The 15,408-nt window shown below is 43.0% G+C and overlaps 1 protein-coding gene across 1 annotated transcript in view; it reads right to left on the reverse strand.

Annotated features, from left to right (window-relative positions):
• PIK3C2B (phosphatidylinositol-4-phosphate 3-kinase catalytic subunit type 2 beta) overlaps positions 1–15,408 on the reverse strand; it is a 343,678-nt gene that overhangs the window by 218,272 nt on the left and 109,998 nt on the right. The window contains exon 8 of the mRNA XM_089669402.1: positions 13,195–13,390. Within this exon, the coding sequence (XP_089525528.1) occupies positions 13,195–13,390 (196 nt within the window). The remainder of the gene's footprint in view (positions 1–13,194; positions 13,391–15,408) is intronic.

Raw genomic sequence — 15,408 nt, forward strand, 5'->3', positions numbered from 1 at the left:
ATGACAATTGCGCGGTAGTTTTTAGTATTTGAGACAGATAAAGCTTTATTTTGGTGGTATTTATTCACCACTGGGATTTTTAAATTTTTGCTATATAAATGAAAAAGTCCCAAAATTTTGAAAAAAAGTGTTTTTCTTATAAAATTTTGCAATTAAATAGTATTTCATCATAAATCTTGGCCAAAATTTATTCTGTTATCTTTTTAGTTAAAAAAAAAAAAATAACCCATATTCGTTTATAACCAAAAATTATAATTTATAATTTTTTTTTTACATTTTTATTTTATTTTTTTATGGTTTTTTTTTTTTATATACTGTCACCCTAGCAGTACAGTGTCACGATGGTGACACTGTACTACTTGTAGTGGGTGATGAAGATTTTTTTTTTTTTTTTACACTGACTGCTTTTACACCCATAAAGGCTGTAAAAGCAATAATTTCTCCTTCTCTCTGGCTGCATTCTTGCAGCCATTGAGAAATACAGTGTAAGCTGTGATTGGTCACAGTTTGTCACATGGTACAAGGCTGTACCATGTGATCTCTGTGCTCATTCACAGATTTCACACATGGTAAGCAATGATGTCAGAAGTGACATCTTGCTTACCACTCTGCATGTGATCACTGATTGGCCAATCAGTGATCACATGATCGGGATCTCGCAAAGAGGTCCCGTACGACGATTGGTGTTACACTGTGTCCAGGGGACACAGCGGCCACCGGATCGCGGTGCTACGCGCTCCCAGGGAGCATGCACAGTCCAAAATGGCGGGCGCCATTTATGAATGGCAAGGCGCCCCTGGTCTGCCACCGTCCGGCAGTTTATATATAGCGGCCGGACGGCAAGTGGTTAATGTAAGGCAAGAAAAGGATTTTATAGGTAGGAATAAAATCCTGTATTCTTTATGCAAAAGCAATCCTATGACATGGGCAACATCGTAACGACGACTAACAAGGCCAAAACAAAATCCCAAACAAGATAACATAAGGCCCTTTACAAGACCACCTGGAGGACCTGCGACCAAAGACATGATCTGCCCAGGCTCACACATCCATCTGATAAAACTTAGCAAATGTGTAAGTAGGACACCAGGTAGTAGCCTGTATTGACATTATAACGAACAGCTGCCAGAGTGCTTTAGCACTCCAACAGCTGTCAGTTCTCAGCTGCGGTAGGGGACAGTGTGGTGCACAATTCAGCACATCACACAGCTACATTTTTTGTTTTGTACAAATGTTATTTGAAATGCGCCAAATGTTCTTTTCATTTATAGCAATGTACAGAAGCAGGATGCGCTGCACTGCTGTAGAGTGCCATGTGATTCGGCACAGCGCAAAAATGCAGCATGTGTGCATTTTAGCGTTGCTCTGGGCTGTGTTGCAGTGTGAATGGGACACACAGTAAACAATTGTTTTTTGTGTGTACTTGTAGTAAGGGGCATTTTACAATGCAGTAAAAGGCCTGTCACTGCACTGTGTGTGAATTTAATGAGATACTAAATGTCAATTTTTTGTTTTTGTAAAATAACAAACGTGTACACTTTCCTGCTGTGGGCAGTGGTTTTGCACAGAGAAGCCTGAATCCTCCTCTTCTCAGGTCCCCCGCTGGCTCTCCTAGCTCCTCCTTTCTGTCAGGTGCCTCCATAGCAAGCAGCTTGCTATGGGGGCACCCGCTGCTCCGTGTGTCCATTCACACACGGAGCCACAGCTTTGCCCCGTCTCCTCTCTCCTCCTTGGCTGACTGGCAAAGATTGACAGCAGCGGGAGCCGATGGCTCCCGCTTGCTATCTTAGCCAATGAGGAGGCAGAGACCCGGGACAGCCGAGGCTCTCATGCACATTGCTGGATCTCGATGGGGCTCAGGTAAGTATTGAGGGTGCTGAGGGCACTGCTGCACACAGAAGGTTTTATACCTTCATGCATAGAATGCATGAAGGTGAAAAGAACCTTGAGCCTTTACAACTGCTTTAACCTTACAGACCTGGCAAACCAAGATGTGATGCTGAAAAGCCCATAAAAGTACCAACTCTTCTAGTAGAAAGCACTCTTGCTGGAAAGGCAAGAACCTTTTTCTTCAAGTTATATACACTATATTGCTAAAAGTATTGGGACGCCTGCCTTTACACGCACATGAACTTTAATCGCTTAGGGTTCAATATTGAGTTGGCTCACCCTTTGCAGCTATAACAGTTTCAACTCTTCTGGGAAGGTTGTCCACAAGGCTTAGGAGTGTCTCTATGGGAATGTTTGACCATTCTTCCAGAAGCGTATTTGTGAGGTCAGGAACTGATGTTGGACGAGAAGGCCTGGCTTATAGTCTTTGCTCTAATTCATCCCGAAGGTGTTCTATTGGGTTCAGGTCAGGACATGTTGGAACGAGAAGGGGCCATCCCCAAACTGTTCCCACAAAGTTGGGAGCATGAAATTGTCCAAAATGTCTTGGTATGCTGATGCCTTAAGCGTTCCCTTCAGTAAAACTAAGGGGCCAAGCCCAAACCCTGAGAAAAAACCCCACACCATAATCCCCCCTCCACCAAACTTTACACTTGGCACAATGCAATCAGGCAAATACCGTTCTCCTGGCAACTGCCCAACCCAGACATGTCCACTGGATTGCCAGACAGAGAAGCGTGATTCATCACTCCAGAGAACATGTCTACACTGCTCTAGAGTCCAGCGTGCTTTACACCACTGCATCTGAAGCTTTGCATTACCGGGTGATGTAAGGCTTGAATGCCACTGCTCAGCCATGAAACCCATTCCATGAAGCTCTCTACACAATGTTGTTGTGCTAATCTGAAGGCCACATGAAGTTTGGAGGTCTTTAGCTATTGACTGTGCAGACAGTTGGTGACTTCACTGAGCTCCTGAAAGTGACACATTCTTTCACAAATGTTTGTAGAAGCAGTCTGCATGCCTAGGTGGTTGATTGTATACACCTGTGGCCATGAAGGTGATTGGAACAACTGAAGACAATGATTTGGAGGGGTATTCCAATACTTTGGGCAATATAGTGTATCTGTATGATGAGTTGCAAAATACAACTAGCAATGAAGGGACAGTTAGCAGCCTGTCCTTTGCGAGAACCCTTAGGTAGCAGACTGACAAACAGAAGCTGTAGCTGTGAGGTATACTTGCACAACCCTAACCACATCCAAGCAGTCGAGAGCAATCTCCTTTGGATTCTTAGGAGCAGGACAAAAGAACAATATAACAATGCCCTGATTAAAGTGGTTGAAAAGGCTCAATTTTTTTTACCTTCACGCATTGATGCATGAAGATAAACATCCCTCTGTGTGCAACAGCTCCATCAGCCTTCCTATTACTAACCACAAGAACCTCCCTCTCTGCTCATTGGCTAAGACAGCAGCTGGAGCCACTGGATCCCACTGCTGTGAATCACAGCCAGTGAGCCAATGAGGAGAGATGGGGTGGGGCCAATCCATGGTGCTGTCTGTGAAGAAAAAAGCAGAGCAACGACTGGGGTGCGTGCCTGGTTAGGCACCCCATAGCAAGCTGCTTGCTCTGGGGCACTTGGCAGGAGGGAGAGTCCAGGAGCACCAGCAGGGGACCCAATAAATGGAGGATTCGGGGCTGTTCTGTGTAAAATCACTGCACAACGTGTTTATTTTTTTTTTTAAATTGCCTTTAAAATCACTTTAAGGTCGAAGGCAGAGACCACCTTGGTTAAGAGAGAACTTTAGGCCTCAAAACGACTTTTTCCTTGTAAAGCAAAAGCAATACTTCCTCACAGGATAAGGCAGCTGTCTCAGAAACCTTCTAACCAATAAGAAAGGCGACCTTAGGAGAAAGAAGAGGGAGAGGAATGCCCTGGAGGATATGTTCAAATGGTAGTGAATGAAAGACAAGAAAATCTTGAAAGACATACAAATGCAAAAGAAAAGGGTTCTTTTGTTACGCATTTGGCTGTTAAACCAATAAAGCTTGTGTAAGGACCAGGATCTGAATCCACGACCTCTGCTGTGTCCAGCAGAATGTCTCCTTGCTGAGCCACCTGAGATAATGGACAGCATCCTGTCTGAACCCTTGAATACTCTTGTCTTGCACCTTCATTCTGGTAAACCTTGAACTCCTTATTCCTCCCAAGAGCTTCCTATTTAAGCCATGTCTTTGCACTTCCAGTTTGACAGATTATTGTGCTTTCCAACCAATGTCTTGCTCTTTTGTGTACCGGCAGCTGCCCTCATCTCCACTACCACTTGTTACCGACCTAAGGCTTGTTTACTGACTACGCTTCGGCTTGATCCCTACTTGCTATAAACTGCTACTGGACCCCGGCTTGCTCACCTCCTGGTGGGGTGATTGTGAGGACAGTGACCTACTAACAAGCAGCAAAACTCATCTCCACCATGAGGAGCTCTGGTGAATACCGATTAGTGCTTAGAACCCACACCTCAGGTGAGCCTGCACCATCTACCAGGGTGACCTGCTTGTATACTTATCCAGCTGGTTGGTGGGAGCCTCTTTACTGCTATTGCTACTGGTCTCTGAGGCTGACCCCAGACTGTGACAGCCTGGTAAACTCCCATGGTAGCTGCATGGCAAGCCTTACAACGAAGAGAGATGGGAGTCCAAGAAAGGAGATTCAAACATCTCCACAGGGTCCTTAAGTACAAGACATTTTTTACCAGAATCGTGAGGGTTTTATTCACACAAAACACAGTGAGATCCACTGCAATGACCGCTTATTTCTTGTGGATGCTTTCTTTTAACAAGCTTGTTGTACAAAATCTTTGGATGGGTGGGTTTAGTCCTCATACAGCAACTTTTCGGTATGAGTGTAGCGGAAAGGAATTAGCAAGTTTTGCAGCCTTTCACAGCACTAACTTTGTCACCTTATGCCCAGACGGACTTGGCTGCAACAATTTAAAATTTTTGGCTCCGGATAATGCCCATATTCTGAGCACCCTCCTGTGAACACTTGTCAAGACAAGTCTCTTTTGGTGTTATCCAACATACTGACAAGGATTTTGTCATATGCACATTGGTTAAAAAAATCTACCATCTACTTTGTTATTGGGGATAGGAAGCCCAGGCACAATTCCCACATTGGTGTGAGTTGGTGTCAGTGAGAATTGGAAGTGTCTGAATTATCACGATGGTGAGCTGTGATAAGTAAGGCTAGGTTCACATTAGTGCGAGCCAGGAACGTGCATTACTGCCCCGCAGGTAAATGTGCTACTCTTTAACAGACACATGGGTGTACTATTAATTCTTAATAGCACCCCCATGCATTAGCAAAAGAGGTACCATTTTCAAAAAACAGAAATTGGGACATCTTTCTCCATGTTTCTTTGGGTAGGGCAGCATACTGAAAATCAATGGGATACCCTACAGGCAGAATGCAGCCGCAGTAATGGAACCTAGCCTAAATACCTCACTAGGGACTTGTCACCATGATAAGGTCTGAGAAGTCTTATCACAGCTCATCACTGGCTTTTCACCATTTATTAAACCTAAACCTTAGTGTCCTAAATTGGGTGGTTGTTGATATGCCAAGAGACTTTTTTTTGTCTTTGTTCAGAACAGGCTGGAGTTTTTTCACTATTTGCTGGTTCTGGGCATAGTAATTGCTTTCCTGATCTGTGTATTGGTTGTCAAAGGATTATACCCATTTATTGAAATCCCTTCTGAGTTGTTCCAACTGGGTATTTGCCCCTTGTGTTCAGAAAGATCAGATGGCATCTTATAGATTGACTAGAGGTAACAAATTACATTATGTGCCTGGGACAAAAAATGGTCATGTCTCTGGTAAATGGCATAGAGTTTGTTGACGTAAATGGATATTTGCAAGCTTGTTCTTCTCTTCTTTATTATGGGGTGGAGGTTTTTGTACTTCTTGTGAAATTGAGAAACATGCTCTCCTCACTCGCAGTCCTGATAAGAAACATCAATGTATCAAAAGGAGACTGTGTGGTTTATGGAGCAAGTAGGTACACATCCTTTATTTCAGTTATGAAAAGATTTTCATGACACTATTGCCAAACCCATCTACTGTAAATTGAGGTCCTGGGCAAAGTAATAGAGAAATTTTGACTTGCCTGTAAATTCTATATCTTTGTGTACAGGTTATTGGGCATTGGCAACGCTTTCAAGGCCACGTCCCCTGGGCACCTGAACTATAAACCTACCCCACTCCGTGAGTGGGAATTTACCGGTAAGTCAAAATTTCTCTTATGTTAACTGTACAGTACAGAATACAGGGAAAATATTCATAGGCCCTTGGGTGTCCCCAGCAATGAATTAGAAGTGTGGGCAACAACTGTGCCAACCGGTCCAACAACAAGGGTCAAAAAAGACCCACTGCAAGATTTTTGTAGCTGTAAGCTGCATCTGCAGAAGACTGGACATCCACCTGGTGGAACTTTGAAAAAATATGAAAAGAGGACTAGGTAGCAGCCTCACACTAGACTACAGGCTTGTAGCTAAAATGCCAAAGGAAACCCACCAACCTGGTGGAATGGGCACAAAAAAAGCACAGGAGGAGATTTGTCCTCAAGAATGTAAGCTCTAACGATCAGAATTCTTATGCATCTCAACATGGTGGACTTGGAAGCAGGGTGTTCCCTGCTTTGAAGTAGACTCTAATGGCTTTGACTATGTCCAAACAATAAAGAGAGATTTTCTTTTGGAAGCTTTGGAACAGGGCACAAGGATGGTAAAACTGTGTCCTCACTGATGTGGAAGACTGATACCACCTTGAGAAAAAAGGTGGGTGTAGGACAACCTTGTCCTTGTGAAGTATGAGTAATGGCTCCTTACAATAGAAAGCACATCTGAGAGACTTGAAAGTAACCAAAAAAGCTAATTCGCAGGAGATGTCATCTAAGGAAATATCCCCAATGGGTTCAGGGTGGTTTCTGCAAACCAGAGAGAACCAAGCTGAGATCCCAAGGAAGCACAAGATACTGCAATGGGGGCTTAATGTGAGATACACCCTGAAGAAAAGCTTTTACAAGGGAAAGCAAATCCAAGTTCTGGTCAAAACCTAAATGTAGAAAGGCCAGAACGCAGACACAGCGTAATCTCTAGGACTGAGAGTGCCTGTGTTGGCATCAGGCAAAAAAAAGGATTTCCATGAACAATAGTAGATCCTCCCAGAAAGGGCTTTTATGGCTTTCAACAAGTAAAATAAGACTCAGAGACCCGCTCTATCCATTGATACTTGGGCTTCAACAGCCATGCTATTAAAGCTAGAGACTGGCAAGAAGGATGAATAGAGGGCCCTGAGATAGCAGATCTAGTCTGATAGCTAGAGGCCAGGGTCCATCTACTACAAGTCTGAGTATGTCTGTGCACAAAGTTCTTCTGATTAATTTGGTGCACGTAGTGCCAACATCTTTCTCTCTTGCTGTATATTGTGGAGCAGGTGAGGCAGAATTCATACTGGAGGGAAGGCATAAATTAGCCTGAAGACCAAGGGATTAGGGCATTTGAGGCAAAGAGCTAGATGATCCCTGGTTTTGGCAACAGAGGTAAGTTTTTTGTTGTATCTGGAGGCTAGGACATCCACATCAGGAATCACCCACCTTCGGCAGACCAGTTCTGAACACATCTGATTGAAGAGGATATTCCCCTTGATCCAAACGATGGTGGCTGAGATAATCCATCTGACAGTTTTTTGCTCCTGGGGAGGTGAACAGCAAAAATCACTGGACAGCGAGTTTCTGTCAATAAGAATCTGGTTTGCTTCCCTCAAGGCAGCCAAACTTGTGTCCCCTTGGTGGTTGATATATGTCCCTATGGTGGCATTGTTTGACTACACCTAGATTGAGTGTCCCTCCAGAGCAGGGTCCAGTGTTGCAGGGACAACCTGTCTGCTCTTAGCTCCAAGATGATGATGTGGAGAGGTTTGGTTTCGTCTCTTGAACATGGTCCCTGAACTGTCAAGGATAGGAAAACTCCTCCCAGCCTAGCCAAACTGCATCTGTTGTAAGGGCTTTTCAGTTGTAAGAAAAGATTTTTCCAGTGATAAGACTGAGGCGGTGAGTCACCAATATAAGGAAGATCCTGCTTGGTTGTATAGGAATAAGTAGAGTGGAAGAATCTGCTTTTTCCATGCTGGGAAAATATTTTGTTGGAGAGTTGTTTAATAAAATTGGGTGAAAGGTAATGCCACAAAAGAGGCAACCATTAGGCGTAGAATTCTCATTATTATTATACAGTATTTATAAAGCGGCAATAGTTCGCTCAGTGCTGTACATTACAAAGGGGGACAGAACATGTGATAGAACAATAACAATACAATGCAAAACATAGCAAATCTCACTGTGGGATTTCTCTTGGGCGGGCCAGGATCAGACTCAAGTATTCCTGGCAAAGGGAAGGCTGGAGAGATTTGTTTAAATTAACCACCCTGCCAAAGGTCTAGAGGAACTGAATTGTCTTGTGGATATTTTCTGAGAGCTGCATTGGACATAAATTCTTCAGGAGAAGATCATTTAGACAGCTTAACAAGATGCCTTAAGTTCTAAGAGCAAGCAAGGGTGTCACTGGTCTTTGGAGCAGAGGCCAAGTTGAAAGGCAGTGCCATAAACTGGAAGTGTTTGTTTGCCACTGCAAAGCATAGAAATCGCTGATGAGGTGGGTAAATGGGAATGTGCAGATAGGCATCTTGAAAGTCCATGGATGCCATGTATTCCCCTTGTCTCAAATAGGCAATTACACATTTTGCAAAATTCATGGAAAATTCTGGAATTTGCTGAATTTTTGAGGGATTCTAAATCCAGAATAGGATGAATACCACCTGTTGGACTTTGGTATTGTGAACAGGTTTGAAAAGAATCCTTTGAACCCATCTTGAGGCGGTACTGACACAATGACTCCATGGGACAAGAGGTGGCTCAGGGCATTCTGAAAATCCAATTGTCTTTGGGAAGTTGTTGGCCTATTTGAAAGAAGAAAGTGTTGAGGTGGTAGAGTTTTGAACTCTATTTTGTACCCATTTGAAAACACTGGTCTGGGACATCTGTGTCCCAGAAAAGCAAACTAACAGACGTGCCCTACTTTTAGGAGTGAGGGCCCCAAGCTCCTGTATGCTCTAGCCAGGCTTCAACTTCAAAACCTACCCACCTGTAACCTCTTATGAATTTGTCAAGCACCTCAAACAGAAGTCTTCCTTGGAAGGGAATACATGTGAGATGTGCCTTGCAGGAAGCTTCAATTGTCCAAGCTTTTAGGCTATAAGATCAGGCACATTTGAATGAAATTAGAAACGTACAGCATAAATGCAGTTCCTCCAATTGCGCTGCAACAGCACTGCACTGAAGTACAGGATAATATTGCTTGTTCATTGTTCTAATCCAGTTATCTGCAGTTTGATATACAGAAATAGCAGCTAAAGCTGGTTGCATGGCAAGCACTACCAGATTAAAGAGCTTTTAGAAGCATCACAAATTTTCTGGAGAAACTTTGAAAGAAGAAACATAATCAACAGTTACTGAGAGCAGGATCAGCCATATGTACAGCCCACTTCTTGACAAACGGTTTCCTCAAGATAGAATTCAGCAAAAAATTTAGGGAGAGTGAAAATCCTTTTAAGAGTGACTCAACCATCATAGACTGCAGATTCCATTCATGAACAGAGAATACTTTGCAGGTCTATTTGTGCCCAAAGGGGCATGGCAAGACGGAGGAGAGTCAAGTTGTACAATAAACAAGGCTTTTGCAGACAAAAGCAGTGATTTCTTCCACGTTGGCAAGCTTGTGGGATGAAGCTCCATCTTCAATACAGTGTTAATGTGGGGGAGAGAAATCCTCAACAGCTTCCTCCAATACTGCCGGAATATTCTCTTCATTCCCTTCTATGCCTGTGATTTTTAGGACTGACATTTTGGGATCCCATTCTGGTTGAGAAACTGGAGTAGGTTTAGCTGCAGGGCGTTTTTGAGCCCTGGACAAAGATGGTTATAATAAGGCTGTAATCTTGCATGCCTGAATTAGAGCTAGAATTGGATGCTGACAATAGTGTTAAAACCAGGTACGGCTTTCAGTGCAAGGGGCGCATTATGACTCTGAGGTTGAGTGTTGAGCAGGCCTTTGGTAGAATGAATGTTCGCATGCTGTTTTGAATTGACTCCCCACCATGGCTACTAGTGAGGATATCCCCCTCTTACAAGAATTTTGGAGATAGAGTAAGCATGTCTGGCAAAAGTAAGCCAGGTGTAGACCTTCCTAAAGGAATCCATGGGGCTAAAAGGCAGGAGGAAGTGCCAGAGTACCTTATAAGGGCTCTAGGCAGAAGGGGCATTTTAAGTATACAACCAGTGCTGTGTCATCTACCTGAGACTGAGCTCTGAGTGGTTGAATTTTAGTGCCTAGTTTGAAAAGTTTTTACTGAGATGTAACACATTCCAAACATACAGTTGCAAGAAAAAGTATGTGAACCCCTTGGGATTACGTGGAGTTTTGCATGAATTGGGCATAAAATGTGCTCTGAACGTCATCTAAGTCACAACAATAGAAGAACACAGTCTGCTGAACATAATACTACACAAACATTAGATGTTGCCATGGTTTAATTGCACATAACATGTAAACATTCACAGTGCAGGGAGGAAAAAGTATGTGAGGCCCTAGCTTAAAGAGCTAATTGGAGCCAGGAGTGAGCCAACCTTGACTCCAATCAGTGTGATGATATTGGATGTGTTGCTGACAGCTGTCCTGCCCTTAAAAAACACACACCTGGTTTGGGTTTACTGGTTTCAAGAAGCACTGTCTGATGTGAACCATGCCTCGCAGAAAAGAGCTCTCAGAAGACCTACGATCAAGAATTGTTGACTTGCATGAAGCTGGAAAGGGTTACAAAAGTATCTCCAAAAGCCTTGATGTTCATGTGTCCATGGTAAGACAGACTGTCTACAAATGGAGAAAGTTTAGAACTGTTGCTACTCTCCCTAGGCGTGGTCGTCCTGTAAAAATGACTGCAAGAGCACAGTGCAAAATGCTGCATGAGGTAAAGAAGAATCCCAGAGTGTCAGCTAAAGACCTACAGAAATCTCTGGCACATGCTAACATTTTTGTTGACACATCTACAATAAGGAAAACACTAAACAAGAATGGAGTACATGGGAGGACACCACGGAGGAAGCCATTGCTGTCCAAAAAGAATATTGCAGCACGTTTGAAGTTTGCAAAAGAGCACCTGGATGTTCCACAGCACTACTGGCAAAATATACTGTGGACAGATGAAACCAAGATTGAGTTGTTTGGGAAGAACACACAACACTATTTGTGGAGAAAAAAAGGCACAGCACACCAACATCAAAACCTCATCCCCACTGTAAAACATGGTGGAGGGAGCATCATGGTTTGGGGCTGCTTTGCTGCCTCAGGGCCTGGACGGATTGTTGTCATTGATGGGAAAATGAATTCCAGAGTTTATCAAGACATTTTGCGGGAAAACGTACAACCATCTGTCCGCCAACTGAAGCTCCGCAGAGGATGGGTGATGCAACAGGACAATGACACAAAAAATACAAGTAATTCAACAAAACAATGGCTGCAACAGCATAGAATACCCCTTCTGGAGTGGCCCAGTCAGAGTCCTGACCTCAACCCGATTGAAATGCTGTGGCAAGACCTTAAGAGAGCGATTCACACCAGACATCCCAAGAATATTGCTACACTGAAACAGTTTTGTGAAGAGGAGTGGTCCAAAATTACTCCAGATCGTTGTGCAGGTCTGATCTACAACTACAGGAAACGTTTGGTTGAGGTTATTGCTGCCAAAGGAGGGTCATCCAGTTATTAAGTCCAAAGGTTCACATACTTTTTCCTCCCTGCACTGTGAATGTTTACATGTTATGTGCAATTAAACCATGGCAACATCTAATGTTTGTGTAGTATTATGTTCAGCAGACTGTGTTCTTCTATTGTTGTGACTTAGATGACGTTCAGAGCACATTTTATGACCAATTCATGCAAAACTCCACGTAATCCCAAAGGGTTCACATACTTTTTCTTGCAACTGTAGTTCCTTTTAAACGGTAAAAACAAGGTGAACACTGTCCTAACTGTTCACGATGGTGGACAGTATACAAAGTGCAGGCTTCGTCCATCATGGTATGCATACTCTTGGCCCTATATAGCTACCTGTGGTGGCCCTGGGTTAAGTGCCAAGGTGAGCACCCATGCAGACACCAGTGCCCTAAGCAACATTACAGGCTGTTCCCACAGCATGGGTTCCTGAGTCTGAGTAGGGCTCCCAAGGTTTTACTGAGGTTGCACAGATGCCTAAAACCCATGGTGTATAAAAAGGCCGCCTATGTTCTGTACTGTCCAATTAAGATATAATTGCACATGTTCTGCTTTAAGTTTAATTTTGAAAAATAAAAAATTTGTGGTTACCTACTCCAGGGAAATCCTTTTAAAGTAAATAAAATTAAAATTTCTGTCATAATATCATTGCACTTTCTAGGTCAAAAGGTTAATGTAGGCTGAAAAAGGGTGTTGAGACGCACAATCTAAGGAGCCATTTGTTGTTCACCAGAGCACACTGCAAGAAGCGATAGGCTGTGGAGGGCTCCCTGTCTTTAGTACCAACTGTACCAGCAACAGTCAACAGGTGTCAGAAACTAGATGAAGTACAGAATCAGGAGGCAAGATCGAGGTCAAAGAAGCAGGAGGTCAGAACTGGTGGCAAACAGGAAGAAGAGGGAGACTGAGAAATACGGACTGAACACATCTTGGAACAATTTTTCAAGGGAAGGAGGAAACCTGTTGCAGAACTAAAGATGAACAGGAATCAAGTGCGAGGATCATGTAAGACATGAAATGAAGAAGGACTATATAGGAGAAGCAAAGTTTCATTCTAATATAGGTGAAGCTATGACAAGTTTTTTGGACTGGTGTTGACCAGTATGCAATGTCTGCTAGTAAAGATATGCCAAGCCCTTTTTCTGAAACACTTGTAGGTTTGTTTTAAAGCTGTCCCTTTTGGCCATCTTTGTATACTGGGGGGCATAAATTAGTGGAACTACTGAACCAAACAACCAGTCATCCAAAATGATTTAAAAATCTAAAAAAGGTAGTGTATTATGCTGGCATTCATGAAAAGTGGTGAAAAAATATTTAAATTTATTAAAGAAATGTACTTTGAAAACCTCAAAACGCCAAAGCCTCCTTTGTCACAAATTGAAACTGATCATAGAAGGTAGCAGATTCTCTTTATCTCACCTGGTTGCCCATGCAATGGGGATACGATGTGCAGCATAGACTGTGAAGGATAGGGGACTGGTGAGAAGTGAAGAGTCTTGAGTGAAACTTTGCTTGTGATCAGAATGCTGCACCGTCTGGAAATCAGCACTGAATTCATTACAGTACAATTGGACTAAATCCAAGATGGCTGCTGTAAGGCTTTCAACCACTTTCTCTATAAGATGGATAAACAGAAATGGTAAAATTTAGCTTACAACAAGAGCAGCAATACGTTCAAGCATATTGAGATTTAACCACTTGACCCCCAGGCCTCTCATATGTATAATTTAAAAACAATGGCATTTTCTTGCTGGAAAATTACTTAGAACACCCAAACAATATATTTTTCAAGCAGAGTCCCTGGAGAATAAAATGGTGTGTGTTGCAATTTTTTTTTAGCAAACACAATATTTGTGCAGCAGTTTTTAAAAACACTATTTAAAAAATGATGCCTATTCTCCTAGCACATATTCATTTAGACCAAGCAGGCTTTATGTTAGGCCGTGAGGCCCGAGATAATACTTTGAAGACCTTAACCCTACTGGAACAAGCTCAAAAACACTCCATCCCATCCTGTCTGCTTTCTATTGATGTCGAAAAGGCATTTGACAGGGTGGGATAATACTTCCTAATTGAGACCATGAAACAACTTGGGATAGGCCCACACCTTCTACAAAAGATTATGGAGTTATACCGTAACCCAGAAGCTAGAGTGCACACATGGACTACTTTCTGACACTATCATGAATTCAAATGGTATCAAACAGGGCTGTGCTCTTTAGCCACTCTTTTACGTACTAGTAATGGAAAAAATTGACTACAGACGATCGTAATAATCCTAATATTCAAGTGATTCAGATTAAAAGATAGGGACTATAAAATTTCACTCTATGCTGATTTATTACTATACATCACCAACCCTTTAGTGACCATTCCAAACCTCATGCAAGAATTCCTTGGGGCCCTGAGTAACCTCAAAGCTAACTATGCCAAATCCGAAGCCCTTCATATCTCCCTATCAGCCACAAAACAATTTCCCCTTTAAATAGAAACCAGTTGCCATTAAATATCTGAGTATCTACATCCCTCGAGACCTTTCTGAGCTATTGGAACTGAACTAATCCCCGATCTTTCTTACTGCCACACATTTAGTCAAAACCTGTGATAGATCAGTATTCTCTTGGTTAGGTAGAATTAACACAGTGAAGATGGATATACTACCGAAACTGATTTATGTCTTGCAAGCAGTTTCATTGCTGCCTCCTAATCTTTTAGATCAATTACGAAAATCCCTACAGGAAATTCACCTGGACCCACAAACCCTCCAGAGTTCAAAGATCGACATTACTACAGCCAAACCCACAGGGGAATCTGGTTCTTCCAGACTTCACTTTGTACTTGCACACAGCCTCTATAACTAGAATTGTGGACTGGTTTCATCATGCCAACTCCAATCAGTAGATGACCCTGAAAGAGGATACAGTCTCACTTAAGCCTAAATCACCTCCGTGGGTACCCTCTCAGCTCCGACCTTTGCTGGATGATTTACCCATATTAGACTTTAAACCTGGAGATCTGGGACTGCCTTCTTAGAAAGCAAACCTTATCTACTCTGATTGAAACCATGACTCCTTTGTTCTCCAACCTGGAGTTTCAACTTGCATTGCATGCTCCATCCTTTCTCTCATGGCATAACATTGACACCAGGATTGCCTAGACTCTGGTCAATGGCAAACTCCCTACTCAGTCCTCCGTGGAACCTTGTGTGGGGACAAGCTGGCTGTAGTTCTCCAGAACATAGACGTTTGACAGATTTCAAACATTACTGCAAAGCAGCGACCGACCCGTGTCCTCTCCATGGTCTACAAAACACTCTCTGCCTGCTCTCTTCCAGACATACGAATTTTGACCAGATGGGAAGCAGAGTTGGGCTCCTTGATTCCTCCTTTGAACTGGAACAAGTTTCTCCTACTGACTCAAACTGAATATATGGGGGTGGCAGCCCCGCATGTCACTGCTATCCCTAACAGTCGGGAGGGAAGATCATCTGGGAGGGTGGTGAGGGTAGTGAAGGAAGGTCTAGACAGCTGGTGGTAGTAGGGGATTCTATAATCAGAAGAACTGATAGAATAATTTGTCGCCAGGATCGCCTTAACCAAATTATTTGCTGTCACCCTGGTGCCAGGGTTCGGA

The sequence above is a fragment of the Staurois parvus genome, unplaced genomic scaffold (genome assembly GCF_062004578.1).
Source record: "Staurois parvus isolate SC_StPar_1 unplaced genomic scaffold, SC_StPar_1.0 ptg000074l, whole genome shotgun sequence".
In the NCBI taxonomy this organism is placed as follows: domain Eukaryota; kingdom Metazoa; phylum Chordata; class Amphibia; order Anura; family Ranidae; genus Staurois; species Staurois parvus.